Below are 17,843 nucleotides of genomic sequence, written 5' to 3' on the forward strand. Positions count from 1 at the left end.
CTCCGCAACGGGAGAGGCCACAACAGTGAGAGGCCCGCGTACCACAAAAAAAAAAAAAAAGGGGAAATTTTTACAGAAAAAATCTGTATTTTCATCTTATGTTGAAAAATAAGAAGGTTTAGCGAAACTGATCCCAACACCCCTCATGGGAAGTCCTTGGCTGGTGTTGAGTTACGACTGCCCCCGTTCGACAATTGGAGGGCAAATATTCTCCATCCAGCCTCAAAGCCACTTCACCCCTAGACATCCTCTGCCAAGCCTCTTTTCTCATTTAAGTGGCTGCTCCTGATCTAGAGAAAAACCTCATTCACCAACCAGCTTCAGAAACCTCTTACCTTAATGCAGAACTGAACCTGTGACCTACTGCCCCCCTCTTTTATTTTAACCTGGTGATGTGAAGGACAGCAGCAGCATGGCAAAGAGATCATGATGGTAGCATTGAAGACAAAAGAATTCTGTAAGCAGATGGGTGATTTGAATCTCTGAAAGCCTTGTTCAAAATGATTTCTAAGCCACTAATATATATTTATTTTATTATGTGAGGAAATAGTCTTTTAAAGGTGGTGATTCATCACTGGCATATTTAAGAGTGCAATATCTAGAGTCAAATGAATTTAATATTTAGTACAGAATAATTTTCATTGTTTAAATTCAAGTCATATAAAGACATTCTACTTTGAGGTTTTGAATGTCTCAATTAAAAACTCTTCATAGAGAAGATATGTGCTTATATTTCATATGCTCTGTATGAAGTAATAAAATATCAATAGAAGAACTATACATATCATTATATGATATAAAATTTCCTATATACATATACACTTATATTTATGTATATATATACATTTATACGTGTGTGTCTATATATATATATATCCTTCCAAACTATTCCTAATTTAACTTTAAATCACATTAATATTTAATAACAGAAAATTCTTACCTCAGCCAGAAAAATGACTAAGCACCAAATTAGCACAAAAATTAAGCTCTTGTGGACAGTAATATATCGTAGGTATGTGTTCCATGTAGTCACTGCTGGTATGTTCTCCACATCATCAAAAAAGCACTCCTGAAAAAAAGATTCATGGTTATCACAATGAGACAATACAGGTTCACACCAGCACTGTGGTTTTATTTTGAATGTGTAGAAATAAAGGAATATTACTATTTGAAACTAAGTGAATTTCAACAAATATAAACCATTATGAATGACACATGTGATGTCACTCCACAGCCAATATAATGTCCACTGGAGCAACATAGCTTTTTGAAAAATGAGAAACACTGTGATTCTTCAAACTCTGAATGTAATATTGCTGATAAAACAACTGTATTGTTTTTGAACAATTTTACCATTTTAATGCTTAACAGTGTCACACATTTTATCAAATAAATGGTACCAGCAAACTGAAGCTTCCCAGAACCGTCCTTGACTTAACTTTGAGAGCTATAGTTCAATAATTTGAAAGAGAGAAAATCCAGATATTTCAAAGGGAAAGGGTAGTTTTGTTTCTTATAAAGTCAACAAAATTCACAGAAGAAGCACTAGAACATCAAAGAAAGGGTCCTAGGAAATTGGTATATGACACACTGGTTAGATGTAAAAATTTTTGAAGTCAAGTAAACCTGGATTTGAATCTGGACTCTATCATTGACTTCCTAGGAGCTGCTTGAATTCAGGCAGCTGAAATTCTCTAAAATTTAGTTTCCTTATCTATAAATGAGGATAATGAGAGGTACCTTCTAAGAATATGCTCATGGCACTAGAAGCAATCAATAAATACTATTATCAGTCGAAGTGATCATTCTTTACAATTAAACTTATAGAGAATCAGGTTTGAGAAATTCATTCAGATTGGTATTAAAACCATACAGATAAATTATCTTTTAGGAAACCTTTTTTAAGATCATAGAAACACTGAAAGTATGTATTTTAGAGATCATCTATTCTGTTCCCTCATTTTACAAAGAAAGAAACTTTGGCCCAGAGACATTAAATGACATGTGACTTGCCAAAGGTCACACTACTCTTAATTGATCTATGCTATTAAACATATCAATTTATTACAACACTGTTTCATCCAAGGCACTTAAGGAATTTTTCTAGTTTTAAAAAAAACCCTCCTCTTTTCTATTGCCTCCTATTTTAAGAATAAAAGCATTTTATTCTTTAGAACTTAATATAAAAGACTTTCTACCTGAACGTTGGCACTAGTATATGTTGAATTTCACATACCTTTTTTTAAAAAAACCTGCCCAGAAATCCTATGTATAATGCAAATTTAAACGATAAAAAAAGCTCACATTAACTAAATTCAGGCAAGACTAATGTATAAGCCAGAATGTTAGTCCTGTTGAGAGACTAGACATTTATATACCTTATAGAGGCTACCTGCATACAGAAACATTTATTTGTCTCTCAATAACTGAAGCTATTATTTGTTTATATATTTGTTTTCCCTCCACCTCTTCCCACAGAGGTTTTAGGAGGGTAATGAAACAGATTTATAATAATTCATAATTTTTCTCACTAATAATGATTATCACTGCTTAGTAAAGGACTCCATATTAGTCCTTGCTTTGACTTACAGTACATCTTACAGTAAGAGACATCACAAAAGGAAATAGTTGATTCTTTCACATTTCGAAGTTGCTTACATAATTTACATACTTTGGACTTTGGGAATCTTAAAAATAAACCTCATCCTAAACTCAAATTTGAGTAAGTTTTGCTACATAGTATGTATTACATCCCACTCTTTGTGGCCAAAAGAAAAAAAAGAAAGGAAAAAACGGAAACACCACACTGATTACTTATACACACCCTTAAATCTTCTTCATTAATTTCTTCACTTATTTCCAAGCCAGTATCTTGAGATAACCGTCTTGAATATATATCTATTTCAGTTAAGTTCGCCTGAGGGGCCAGTGACATTTTTCGTGTGGATGTCCCTGTCTTTCGGTGAATGCTTTGACCTTGGTTCACTGAGGAGGAGGTCATAAGGTTCAGGACTGACTGCCTCCTTCGTCCCTGAAATGTGGGACCAGCATTGATCATGTTGCTCTGAGGCAGGATCGCCTCTCCCGGTTCAGAACTGGGAACTAAGGATAGTCTTCTTTCTAAAGGCTCAACAGAATCTTCTTCGATGCCATTCATTTGTAATGGAGTCTTCTGTACAATTGAAAATTTCCTCGTAGAGCTGATTGAATTGAGAATGGAGTTCTTCCTTTTTTCACCAAACTCTCCAGTCTGTTTAAAAGATTGCTTTTTCGTTTCATTCCAGGACACAGAAGTATCTCCTTCTAGTGAGAAACGCCGTAAAGTCTCAGTTATGATTGAATTTCTTCGTTCTGCAGTAAACTGGTCAAAAGTGTCATATCCCATGAGCTTTGAGCTGAAGTCGGGCCGTTGATTTTGTAATTCAGAAAATGTCCCATAAAAATAGCTGCTACCTTCATGTAAAATTAATATTTTGTCAGCTTTCTTTAAATGTTCCATTTTAGAAGTGACCAAAATCCTAGTTTTGTTGGCCATCAATTTACAGACACAGCTTTAAGAATATAAAAATATATAAATATTAATTTGATAAACAATTTATTACAATAGTATATATATTGCATTTTAACATTTTATTAACCTATTCTTGTATAAAACCTCTACCATACAATATTATTATACTTAAAATAAGTAAATATTCAATAGTAACTAATTTGCACTTCTTGAATTATTATGGCATGAAATACTGTATTATTGAATTATTATAGTAGGCTACATTATAAAGTTGACTGTTAACAGACCTAGAATGAAATTAAATATCTGATATTAAATAAACATTTGACTTTGAACAAACTGGTTACCCTCTGGGTCATGGCTGATTCATCTAGAAAATGAGGGAATCGTTAGATGACCTTTAAGATTCCTTAGGGTTTATATTTCTACGTGTCTTCTAAAACGTCAGAGCTTTCTTGTTCTTTAAATTTTCTACTCATTTTCTTTTATATTTTAAGTTGACCAGCAATTTTGTCCTCAAGAGCTTATATTAAGACTAATTTGATTTGTTAAAAACACAACAACAATAACAAACCTGAGAATTGGATAATAAATTTGACCCTCCTCCAACAAAACTTCCCTCTAAGTCTAGAAGTAAACCCTGACTAAAACCATCTAAGGGAGACCAATTTCTTTTTGGCATTAAAACATTTTATATTATATATTGATAGAAAGAGGCATCATTCTAGTCTATACTCTAACATACTAACATAACTAGCAAAGTTTATATTGGTAAGAAGGTACTTACAGTTACAGGATTATAAAAATAGTATCATAGGTATTAAATTTTGCTAAATTCTAGGAAAGGTGCTTCTAGGAATAATATGGCCATTTTATACATACACAATCTACATCCTTATTGATTAAAGTGAATCATGATAATTCTCTTAATAAACTACTTTATAGTCTATGAAATCATTTTGAAACCTTAAAATCAAGTTATATAACTAACTGTTCCTGTTAGGAATTTCACATACGTTGAGCCCTAACGGGAGCTCCAATGTAATGTATACCCTGAGCTTTGTGTGACTGAGGAGAAGGTTCTGAAGGAGGTATTGAGGTAGATGAATAGTCTGAGCATTCACCTATATTAAAACATTCAGTTTCTTTGGTTCCTTAAGAAGTTTACTACCTAAGGAGGAGATAAAATAAAATACTAACACGAAAAAAGTGAATAAAAAGTTTAAGTATAATAATCAATTAAAATAATATAAGCTATGTCACAAGAAAATAATACTATAAAAACTACATAAATAGTGATTGTTAAAGTAATAATGGGAAAAATTGCTTCAGCATAAGGTAGACAGAAAAGTGGATGTGATCTTTAATCTTGACCGTAGAGGGAATCAGATTTGAATAAGTGGCTACATTATATTCTGCCATTCTGAGTCACAATGGTGGATATATTTCTCTAGGAGTAATATGCAGCCTATGGTGGTATAATTGTTCTTTCTTGTCTTTTAGCATGAATAAGTTATTCAAAGAACATACCTTTCAAATATTTCTTTCTCTGTTAACACATCTAGGTATCCAAAAGGAGAGTCTAATAGGTACAAATCAGCATCTCTGTATACTGCTCTAAAAAGAAAATGGAAATGAAATTAGATTCAATATTTCCCATACCTTTTGGTATAGATTATTTTAAGTGAAGAACAAAAAGATAAGTCATATGTGATTTTTATGGCTTTTCACAATACTCCAAAAACTGCTGAAGTGGTTTTGCTAAATATAAGTGACATATACTTGAAGTTAAAAAAGTTACAAACTGAATCACACCATACATACAATTTTAAATATTACCTTAAAAAAGAAAAAGAAAACCTTTTAACAACAGTACCTATTTACAGCCAAGCACTATGCCACACGCTGGAAATACAATGGTAAAAATTACACAAGCTCTGCCCTCAAAGGTCTTGCATTTTGGAGGGAAACAAAGAAGAATAGACTGTTTCAAACCTGTAAAATGTCAGAGACAGCAACTAAACTGCAGCACTTATGTGAAATTATTTTTTTAATATTTTTTCAGTGTTGCCGGTTATCGACAAATTGATAGCAGTGTTGTTACGGCTGTATGATTGATATTGCTCTTTGGTCCTTATAGTCTTAGTTTCTGGACCATACTCATAAAAATTCCACACAAGTGAAGGATGAAAAATTTGCAATTAAAATGTATACCCATATTATTTTATATTAGAAAATTTTAGAAAATTTTACTATTTTCTAAGTTAAAAAATAAAATTTTATGAGCAAGTAAAATCTTCATTAAGTTGATCTTAGGACAGTAATAAGATGAAGATATGGTCCCATATGAATGGAAGTGAGGCAATTTCTTCATCACATTTAAATTTTTTCAGCTGTGGTTGTTAGTACCCTATACCTGTGCCAGTCACATAGCATTCAGTGTTTACGTATAATTCTGTAAAAAAGGAAACTGTGTTTAGTCAGCAGGTAACTAAGAGAAGTAATAATAATAATAATAATAATTACAAACCAGAAATGACAAAAAGTCAAAGTAAAATCTAGAAGAACCTTTGCAGTGTAAAGTATTTTTGAAGATAACACGTAAGAACTAGATAAGTCCCCCGTCTAAATGTACCCTCAAAGGCTTTCTTCCCTTACTCAGCTCTTCTCTCTCTCCTACACATCTATGACCACAGTTTCTCAAGAGATCAGAAATAACATATTCATCCATCCCCAAATGGACAACACATGACACATTCAGATCAGAATAGCAATAAACAATTATTTTCTTTAATGCCTCAAACTGTGTGCATTTTATAATAAAACTGAATCTTCAACTGGTAAATACAAACTCAATTCTATACTGAATGCCTGAAGCCATAGAGCATATCCTACCTAAATTGGAAATGAAATGTTTAAGACAAGTCTTACTTTGGCTCACAGATTAATCAACTTTCAGTTATTTAGAAACTATTATTTTGTCTGTGAATTATCCATATCTATTGATTTATTACTTGACATTGTAATCCCAAGATCAAGGCGTGGTTTAATGTAGAGTCAAGACGACCTGGTTCAAATTGTAACCCTAGAATTTCCCAGTGTGGATTTTGACAAGTTAAGATCTAACCTCCTCATTTATCTCATTATCTCTTCTATGAGTTGGGGAGAACAATCCTTTTTTGGCAGAGTGATATGGGGATTAAGTAAAATTACACATGTACTCATGCACACCCAACCCAGAATAGTACTAGGCAATTGTAGGTGCTCAGTGAGTTAGTTTCCTGTCCCAGCTTTTGAAAGCACAAGAAAGTAAGGGAAAGAAGCCAAAATATCAATAAGTCAAGGTGATTTCTTGCTAACAACTTCAGCAACACAGTAAGAAGAATTTTGTTCAAATAAAACTGGAGTAACATTTGCCATACCACATCACCAATAATTTTTTAAACTGACAGTTACAATTTAACCACAAAGGTTTCTTCTTGACACAAATTAACTATACATATATATACACTTCCCTTTGACACTTCAAAACGCTTAGACCAAGAATGTCTCCACCAAGGGACCACCATAGCCCCCACTATATTAGATGTATTTGTCCTATTTATTTTTCTTTAAAGATTACAGACTTTAAGCTAAGTGACATCATTTGCCCTGCTATTTCTGTCATGAGATTAATTAGTTATGTTGAAAATTTTGAAAATTTATGTTTATCTAAACCACAAAGCATAAACAGAAGCCTAGAGCAGGTGTGTACATTTTGGGATGGGGCGAGCAAGGAACTGTATGAAGGACTAAATAAAAATTTACATCTTCTCTTTCCTGTGCTAGGCAGAGTGCCAGGGTTTTCCATTTGTAGTAAATCATATCATGAGGCAAACAAACACACACACCAACATAAGGGTATGCATTTTTAAAAAGCCATCAGCTTTATCAGACATGAATACTATATCATTAACTATAGTTCTTAACGGTTATTCTTAACCTGCTACCTATAAGATCCTGGGCATTTTTCAATTCCGGAAACAGAATATAAAGAAATAGAGAATCATCTATAATTTTTTTACATGCATGATATTTATAACAAATGCTCACTGGACCAATAATCAGATATTCACCTTGCTAAAGAAATTCTTGCTTGCTGACCTCCACTCAATGTGATTCCACCATCTCCAAGAACTATGTTGTCTTTCTCTGCAAATTTGGAGATGTCCTATTATCAAAAATAGACAGATAGGAATTGTCAGTATGTTGGATCTGAATTTGAAAGGTACCTTTTCCTTCACATGCAATTGTATATCAGACTTCTGCTTTAACCACAGCAGAAATTGTGAACACCGCATCTCAGTTATTTTAAATGCATTTCAATTGCTCAAAACGTTGTTGAAATTTTATAAAGAAAACTTTCTTTAATTTTCCAAATGTTATTTATGATAATTAAATAAGAATTGGAAAATATCAGAAAGTAAAGCATATGCATATTTATGATATGTAAAGATGTGTGTATATCATCCATTGACCATTTTACAAACCCAAGTGCTATTAATGTGCTAAAGTACACTTCCTTTCAATTTAAATTCACTCCTTTAAAAGGAAATCCCCAAAGATGAATAAACCTCCTAATAAGAGAAACTGAAAGAATACCATTTACAGCTCCCTGCAGTATCTAAGTATATTCAGTGACCAGGGGTACAAGGCATCTCTTTTCCACACTTCTCTCACCTACCCACCCAAACAACACAGCCTTCTCCCTCATCCATCCTCCCACCTCATTCTTATGTCCTTTCCCCATCCTCTCTGTCTCTCCTGTCACCTCCCTGCCACACGTGTCCTGTCATCCCTTCTCCAGTTAAAGAACTCTGTGGCAACAACCATGCTAGACATTGTAAAAGATTAGAATTTATAAGAAATAGTCCTCAAATTGCAGTCATTGTAAGTCTAACTTGGAAAATAAGCCATAATCCTGGCGAAAGCTAAAAAACATCCCAAAGAATCAATTAACCATTTTAAGATAATAAAGCAATATGCAATTAATTGGCAAATTAATTGTTCAGAATATAGAAGGATTGTAAAGTAGATAGAAAATGCTATAAGGCTTTCTGGAATAGTTGAGGTTTGCCCTGAGACTTAAGAATGTGACGAGTTAGATGGATAGGATTCTCTCTTTAATTCAAAATAAGTTCTTTGCCTTTTCTTTTCTCATCCCCATACATCTTCTCTTTTCTTTTGTTACCACCTTCTTCTCTCTCTCTCTCTATTAAAAATACTCTTCCACTCTATTCCTCCTTTTTCTTTCACAATCTAGAAGCAGTACATCTGCTCTCCTTGACCTGACATGAACATTACCTGTATTTAAATTGTCAAAATGGTTACTTATATTGTCCATTTGTTTCTGTTATCCACCATATGAAAGTCAAATAGAACTTCATACACAAAACTGTAAACTCACAAAGCTGGTAAATTAGTACATGATCATTCGTATTAAGAGCTAGTTGGCAGCTCCTGTAGGCTTAGAACCATGCCAGCCATTGCCCCCAAGGAATGGTTGCTGTCAATAATCCTGAGCTAAGGGGACCAAAAAGGATAAAAAATGTGACTTAAAAAATGCTGACATGTTGGAGGAGATACAGCAGGACCCAGTGGAGCTAGCTACTCAGGCACTGGAGAAATACAACACAGAAAGGTCATTGAGACCCATATAGCACTGTGATGAGGAGGACCTTCTGTAGTTATGAGACACGTGAAACGAAGTGCTTCATTTCTTTCCACTGGACTGAATTTTTTTGTTCAACTCATGGACCAGGCCACATAACCAGGATTCCATCCAAATAACAAGGACTACAGCTAAATTCCACACCCGAGGTCTTAAATCTCAGTCTTGCTAAGGGAGCATGTCCAGGAGCACCTCAGCCTTTAAGCCTTTAGTGAGCAGTTCTATGCAGCACAACCTCTGTACTCAATTTACAGCAATTAGTAAAACAGCTCACGTGTATTTCTTCTCTGTTGCACCATATTTTCCTTCCCCATATCCCATTCCCTTTTAAAAAAATTAAATCTTTTAGAGGAAAAGAAAGAATAATTTATATTATATGAATAGACTGAGTGCAGGCTTTTGTAAAGGAGGAACATTTTCTAACACAATCTTTTTTCTTTTTTTTTTTTTTTGGCTGCGTTGGGTCTTTGTTGCTGTGCGTGGGCTCTCTCTAGTTGCAGCGAGCAGGGGATACTGCTTGTTGGGGTGCGCTGGCTTCTCATTGCAGTGGCTTCTCTTGTTGCAGAGCACGGGCTCTAGGTGTGCAGGCTTCAGTAGTTGTGGCTCGCGGGCTCAGTAGTAGTGGCTCGCAGGATCTAGAGCACAGGCTCAGTAGTTGTGGCACATGGGCTTAGTTGCTCCTCGGTATGTGGGATCTTCCCAGACCAGGGCTTGAACCCGTGTCCCCGGCACTGGCAGGCAGATTCTCAACCACTGTGCCACCAGCGAAGCCCTCTGACATGATCTTAAAAAACCAGAGGTTGCTGGAATTATTGGAGGTTTTTTTTCAAATTTGAATTCAATACAGTATCAGTTAAATCAGTTAAAATTTCTATTTTTTTAAAAAATTTAGAAATATCAGTAGTTATTTTGATGGTATGCTTATAACACTGTTACATTTAGGGGATTATAGATTTGGAGGGTGTAGAATCCTAGCCCAGTGCAAGAGTTTAACAAAGATTTGTGGAATGAAGGAAGAAAAAGGAGAGAATGGATGAAGGAAAGGTAAACAAACATTAAGTGACAAAGAAACAGGTGCATATAAGAAAATAAGAAAGGTGTACAGCATAGAAAAAGAAAGAAAATGGGAAAAGGAATAATTGTCAGAAGAAGTAAACATCTGTAGGAAGAAGCAGGAAGATACTGGCAGCATAAAGAGACAAGAAAAGTGAAGGGAAAGATAGGAAATGATAGAAGACAAGGAACTATAATTGACACTTTAGCAAATATCCCTAGTGAATGTAAATGTCCAAAGAATACAAATGCAATTTATTTCAATAATTTTCTTTTCTTAAGACAGAATATATAAGAGGCTGTTTTAGCCAAATTTCTCTCACAGGAGCCTGTAATATTCATCCTTTAAACAAGCCAAGGAAATAGGAGGGAGAAGGAAAAAAAAATTCTCTTCCTTCTTTCCCATATGAGTAGGCTGAAATATAATATTAGAGAAAGAAATTGGAAGATCCTCAAGTGAGCTTAGGCTTTACATGTTCAGATTGAATGGAAAATCATCAATTTCCTCCAAAGAAGACCAGAAATAGCCATTCCTTTGAGCATCACTCCTCAAATCCTGACCTGGAACTGGTCTGGGGAAAGGAGAAAATACATTAAGAAAATGAGGGATTCAAGGAAGGAATTGCTTAGATGGTTTCTTGGTACCAAGTTAATCTATTTCAATTATAACCACAAGCTACTCTGTTTCATTTTTATTTTCAGAACGCTATTAATTTTGAGCTCCTATTATAATGTACTCTGCCCCGTGCCTGGTCTTTTCAGCATGTTCAGTCAGTAAGCCACACCTACATCCCTGGGGTGCCCCAGGCCTGCCTGGCATGATGCCTGGTAAGTGACTGGTCATCTTCTTTGGCCTGCCTTTGATGGAATGGGATTTCTCAGTGTGAAATTTCCCCTCATACTTGGGAGAATTTCCAGGTTGGGTGCACCCTGGGAAAATGCCATGACGAACTGAATCTAAGCGTCTCTGCTCCCAAGTCACTGGTGAGCTGAAATCTGAATTATGTTTGCGGTGCCCATTTAGAGAGCTGTTGGGATGGCACGTAAACTATGCTAATGGTGATGGTTCAATAAGTAACAAAGCTGGAATACTGAACTGTATGGCATGGGGCCCAGGATTTGAACCCTGCTCTGCAGGCTTATTGTGAAATCTCAGTTACTTAACAGCTTTGTAACTTAATTCTCCTAACCATAAGATAGATGCAATTATAGTCCGTCTTTTATAAAGGGTGCTCAGTATAAGAATTAAGAATATGTCATATACAAAGCAATTCAATAAATATAAATCAATGAAATGAAACGTGCCAATCCAAGTGGAATATTTTTAATTCTAAAATAAAGTTTAAAACAAAATAGAGAACATGAATGGCAACATTGACCAGGGAGCACAATGACTTATTTTCTAGCTCTGTTTCTGCTAATAACTGGATACGTAGCTTTGGGCAAATCAATTCTGGCCTTCAGTTCTCCCTCTGTAAGGGGGTAAGAGTACCTTCCTTTAACAATTGCAAAAATTTGAAGTAACTTCATATAAAGAGCTTGGTCCATAATGCACACTCAAACTTTGGTGATTTGCAATTTTAGAATGATATATTTACCAACAATCTGTGTACATCATTCATTTCCATCTGGCCTTGAGTAGAATGCTTACCTGATGTAATACTCTGCCCCATTCTCCTATTAAAGGAAAAGCAGATTCTTATTAAGGCCTGAAAATATAGCCTTTATTAGCATATGATTGGAAGAAACGTACAAGGGATAATGTATCAGAAAAGAATCAGATTTAGAATTGGAAGCCATGCATTCAAGTCCCAAGTTGGCGTGCCTTTATCAGATGTACTTTTGCTGAGGTTGCTATGTATGTAGTCACATGTTTTGAAACTAAAATTCAAGGTTCTTAAGTGTGACATCATATTCCCAGACAAGATCTAGATACCTTCCAAATGCTACCTCTCTAGAGATGGTTAGTTAATTTTATTTAACATTTTAGCCATGGTAAATTGTGCTATGATATTTTTATTCATCTTATTATCTCTCATTATAAAAGAATCAAGGAGGGTAGGGAACGCCAGTTCTCTAACTTTTTTCTGAGAAACTTTTTCATGTTTTGGGGATGATTCATAGTATTTGATTTGAAATTTCCACTAGAATATGTTTCAGCAGTACAAACAAATAAGAAGACTATGTTTAAATCCCCACACTTTCTGCTAATTGACTGAGGTACTACTGAATGAAGAACACCCAGTTAGACAAATAAATATTTTAGCAATCAACACCACAGTTACCTTCTTGATGAGTCAACATCAGAATTCTATAATAAGAAAGCAGCTTGATGCAAGCTCCTTTCAGGAAGCTCTGTGCTTGAATTCACTGGTCCACATTTATTTGCAGTCTGGACTAGACTGGACTGAAGTGTAAGATTTTGTATTTCAAAATACATAGCTCCGGGCTTCCCTGGGTGAACAGTGGTTAAGAATCCGCCTGCCATTGCAGGGGACACGGGTTCGAGCCCTGATCCGGGAAGATCACACATGCCATGGAACAACTAAGTCCATGCACCACAACTACTGAAACTGGCACAACTACTGAACTGGTGGCAACAAGGGAGGCCACTGCAATGAGAAGTCACTGCACCAGAGCAAAGAGTAGCCCCTGCTCGCCTCAACTAGAGAAAAGCCCGGGTGCAGCAACAGAGACCCAGTGCAGCCAAAAATAAAAAATAAATAAATTTAAAAGAAAAACCCAAAACATAGCTCTGTCAGATGCTCTGTGATCTTCCCTGGCATTTGCTACCAAAAAAAAAAAAAAAAAAAAAGTCTACTGATAACACCATTGTACATAAATCATTGAGCTTTTGTGATTTTATTTCTATAAGATATATTCTCATGAATGAGACAGCATGGTCACAGGTATGTGTCTTCTTTCTTTTTAAAAGTTACCGCTGCCAGAATCCTTTACAAATCAACTTTTAAAAGTAACAGTTCCAGGGCTTCCCTGGTGGTGCAGTGGTTGAGAATCCATCTGCCAATGCAGGGGACACAGATTCAGGCCCTGGTCCAGGAAGATCCCACATGCCGCAGAGCAACTAAGCCTGTCCGCCACAGCTACTGAGCCTGCGCTCTATAGACCGCGAGCCACAACTATTAAAGCCCACGCACCTAGAGCTTGTGCTCCGCAACGAGAAGCCACCGCAGTGAGAAGACCATGCACCGCAACAAAGAGTAGCCCCCGCTCACCGCAACTAGAGAAAGCCCACATGCAGCAACGAAGATCCAATGCAGCCAAAAATAAATAAATAAATAAATTTTAAATAAATAAAAATAAAATAATGCTTACGTTGGATTGTTTGGTTAAAAAAAGATACGAAGCTCTTTAATGAAGTTTTCTTCTACTATTCTTACTTTGAAGTTTTATTAGAAATAACTGCTGAATTTTATGTAAGACCCTTTTAGCATCTACTGACCCTATTACATGGTTTTCTTCCTTGTCAATGTAACAAATTATGTTGTATTTATAGATTGTTTATATTGAAGCACGCTTGTATTCCTATTCATGAATCTTGCCTGATATTTTTTATACCATACTGAATTCTATTTAGTAGTATTTTATTTGATAGCATTTTATTTAAATATCTATATTCATAAGTATGATTTATTACAGTTTTCTTTTTTATATAATTTTTCATATTTTGATACAAAGACTATTCTGGCTTTAGAAAATGAAGACTTTTTTGTTTTTTTCTATGATTTGGTATAGTTTAAATAATATTGGAAGTTATGTTATTAAAGGTAAAATAGAATCCAGCTATGAAATTATCTAGTGATAGTGTCTTTTAATTTTTATTAATCGACATTGAACCATCTTTACAATGGTAATCTGTCTATTCAAGTTTTTTTATGCTTCTTTCTTCAATTTTGATCATTTGTATTTTGCTAGTAAATCATCCAGTTCCTCTAGGTTTTTAATTTTTCAACAGATTTGCATTAATTTTTAATAATAATTTTAATCTTGTCCATATTTTTGCTTAAGCTTCTTCATCATTCCTAATATTTTAAGTCTTCCTTACTAAAGGTAAGGAGAGATTTAACTATTTTACTGGTCTTTTCAAAGAACTGGCTTTGATGAATTATTATATCTTTCGTTTATCTGTTTGTTTCCTACTTCATTAAATTTTTATCCTTACTCCCTCTTTTAACTTTTTATTATTTGGTTGCTTTTTTAAAATTTTCAAGAAAAATATGAATTTTGTGTATTTTTAGGCTTGCTTCTTAACAATAAAAGCATTTAAAGCTATAAATTTCCCTCTGAGTACAGCCATGTTCTGTAGATTTTTATATGAAGTGTTCACTCTTTCAATGTATTCTAGATTTTAAACAATTTATACTCAGTCAGGAGATTTTACCTCTCAGAGTATGTGTTTTTCAACTTAACTAGCTTAATCATATCTAAACAAATGTTATCTTTTACCAAGCATAGGTAACATGTTTAGTCAGACATTCTCATTAGAAACTCCGAACTATGACTTAAGAAGAAGCTAAGAAACTATTTTTAAAAAAAGAAAAGAAAGAAAGAAAAGGAAGAAGTTTGAGTGGAAGAAGAGTGCTATTAGAAGGGCTTAAACGTATTTCCTAAAATTTTAATGCATTTTTACAGACATTCATTAGCCAAACTTAAAAAATTGGGGTTTGGGCTAAATTTAGCTTAAGAGATCTTCAAAATTACTTGAAATAGATCTAAACTGGTATGAAATTTAAGGGTTTTGTTCATTTGTTTCTTTTTTAGGGAATTGAAGATGTTTTAAGTGTTAGATAAGACTTTATCCGCTAGCAGAGGAGCTTCAAGATGGCGGAGGAGTAAGACATGGATATCACCTTCCTCCCCACAAATACATCAGAAACACATCCACATGTGGCACAACTCCTACAGAACACCTACTGAACGCTGGCAGAAGACTTCAGACCTCCCGAAAGGCAAGAAACTCCCCACGTACCTGGGTAAGACAAAAGAAAAAAGAAAAAACAGAGACAAAAGAATAGGAATGGGACCTGCACCAGTGGGAGGGAGCTGTGAAGGAGGAAAGGTTTCCACACACTAGAAGCCCCTTCGCAGGCGGAGACTGCGGGTGACGGAGGGGAGAAGCTTTGGAGCCACGGAGGAGAACTCAGTAACAGGGGTGCGGAGGGGAAAGCGGAGAGATTCCCGCACAGAGGATCGGTGCCGACCAGCACTCACCAGCCCAGCCCGAGAGGCTTGTCTGCTCACCCAGCGGGACGGGCGAGGGCTGGGAGCTGAGGCTCGGGCTTCGGTCGGATCCCAGGGAGAAGACTGGGTTGGCTGTGTGAACACAGACTGAAGGGTGCTAGTGCACCAGAACTAGCTGGGAGGGAGTCCGGGAAAAAGTCTGGAGCTGCAGAAGAGACAAGACTTTTTCTTCCCTCTTTGTTTCCTGGTGCGTGAGGAGAGAGGATTAAGAGCGCCGCTTAAAGGAGCTCCAGAGATGGGTGTGAGCTGCCGCTATCAGCGCAGACCCCAGAGGCGGGCATGATATGCTAAGGCTACTGCTGCCGCCACCAAGAAGCCTGTGTGCGAGTACAGGGCACTATCCCCACCTCCCCTCCCAGGAGCCTGTGCAGCCCGCTGCTGCCGGGGTCCCGTGATCCAGGGCCAAATTCCCCGGGAGAACACACAGCGCGCCTCAGGCTGGTGCAACTTCATGCTGGCCTCTGCCACCGCAGGCTCACCCCGCACACCGTACCCCTCCCACCCCCTGGCCTGAGTGAGCCAGAGCCCCCGAATCAACTGCTCCTTTAACCCCGTCCTGTATGAGCAAAGAACAGACGCCCTCAGGCGACCTACACGCAGAGGCAGGACAAATCCAAAGCTGAACCCCAGGAGCTGTGCGAACAAAGAAGAGAAAGGGAAATCTCTCCCAGCAGCCTCAGGAGCAGCGGATTAAATCTCCACAATCGACTTGATGTACCCTGCATCTGTGGAAATGCCTGAATAGACAACGAATCATCCCAAATTGAGGAGATGGACTTTGGGAGCAACGATATATATATATTTTTTCCCTTTTTCTCTTTTTGTGAGTGTGGATGTGTATGCTTCTGTGTGTGATTTTGTCTGTGTAGCTATGCTTTTACCATTTGGCCTAGGGTTCTGTCTGTCCATTTCTTTTTTTTTTTTTTTTTAGTATAGTTTTCAGCACTTGTTATCATTGGTGGATGTGTTTTTTGGTTTGTTGTTCTCTTCTTTCTTTCTTTCATTTTTTTAAATTACTTTAAAAAATTTTTAAATAACTATTCTTTGTTTTTTATTTTAATAACTTTTTCTGTGTGTGTGTGGTATGTGGGCCTCTCACCGCCGTGGCCTCTCCTGTTGCGGAGCACAGGCTCCGTGGCCATGGCTCATGGGCCCAGCCGCTCTGCGGCATGTGGGATCTTCCCGGACCGGGGCACAAACCCGTGTCCCCTGCATCGGCAGGCGGATTCTCAACCACTGCGCCACCAGGGAAGCCCTTAATAATGCTTTAATTTAATTTAATTTAAATTTCTTTTATCTTTATCTTTCTTTCTCTATTTCCTCCCTTTTAATCTGAGCTGTGTGGAGGACAGGCTCTGTGTTCTCCAGCCAGGTGTCAGGGCTGTGCCTCTGACGTGTGAGAGCCAACTTCAGGACACTGGTCCACAAGAGACCTCCCAGCTCCAAGTAATATCAAATGGCAAAAATCTCCCACAGATCTCCATCTCAACGCCAAGACCCAGCTTCACTCAACGACCATTAAGCTACAGTACTGGACACCCTATGCCAAACAACTAGCAAGACAGGAACACAACCCCACCCATTAGCAGAGAGGCTGCCTAAAATCATAATAAGGTCACAGACACCCCAAAACACACCACTGGACATGGTCCTGCCCACCACAAAGACAAGATTCAGCCTCATCCACCAGAACAAAGGCACTAGTCCCCTCCACCAGGAAGCCTACACAACCCACTGAACCAACCTTAGGCACTGGGGGCACACGCCAAAAACAACGGGAACCTCGAACCTGCAGCCTGCATAAAGGAGACCCCATACACAGTAAGTTAAGCAAAATGAAAAGACAAAGAAACACAGCAGTTGAAGGAGCAAGGTAAAAACCCACCAGACCTACCACATGAAGAGAAGAATGGTGAAAATACACGAAACGTTTAACAAGGACCTAGAAGAACTAAAGAGCAAACAAACAATCATGAACAACACAATTAATGAAATTAAAACTTCTCTAGAAGGGATCAATAGCAGAATAACTGAGGCAGAAGAATGGATAAGTGACCTGGAAGATAAAATACTGGAAATAACTACTGCAGATCAGAATAAAGGAAAAAAAAAGAAAAGAATTGAGGACAGTCTGAGAGACCTCTGGGACAATATTAAACGCACCAACATTCGAATTATAGGGGTCCCAGAAGAAGAAGAGAAAAAGAAAGGGACTGAGAAAATATTTGAAGAGATTATAGTTGAAAATTTAACTAATATGGGAAAGGAAATAGTTAATCAAGTCCAGGAAGCACAGAGAGTCCCATA

At 36.8% G+C, this 17,843-nt stretch overlaps 1 protein-coding gene across 1 annotated transcript in view; it reads right to left on the reverse strand.

The window, feature by feature from the left end:
* CFTR (CF transmembrane conductance regulator) overlaps nucleotides 1-17,843 on the reverse strand; it is a 167,546-nt gene that overhangs the window by 76,905 nt on the left and 72,798 nt on the right. Inside the window, exons 12-15 of the mRNA XM_055084662.1 lie at nucleotides 7,627-7,721; nucleotides 5,042-5,128; nucleotides 2,825-3,551; nucleotides 941-1,069 (exon numbers count right to left, since the gene is read on the reverse strand). Coding sequence (XP_054940637.1) covers nucleotides 941-1,069; nucleotides 2,825-3,551; nucleotides 5,042-5,128; nucleotides 7,627-7,721 — 1,038 coding nt within the window. The remainder of the gene's footprint in view (nucleotides 1-940; nucleotides 1,070-2,824; nucleotides 3,552-5,041; nucleotides 5,129-7,626; nucleotides 7,722-17,843) is intronic.

Source organism: Physeter macrocephalus, chromosome 5 (assembly GCF_002837175.3).
Source record: "Physeter macrocephalus isolate SW-GA chromosome 5, ASM283717v5, whole genome shotgun sequence".
Classification (NCBI taxonomy): domain Eukaryota; kingdom Metazoa; phylum Chordata; class Mammalia; order Artiodactyla; family Physeteridae; genus Physeter; species Physeter macrocephalus.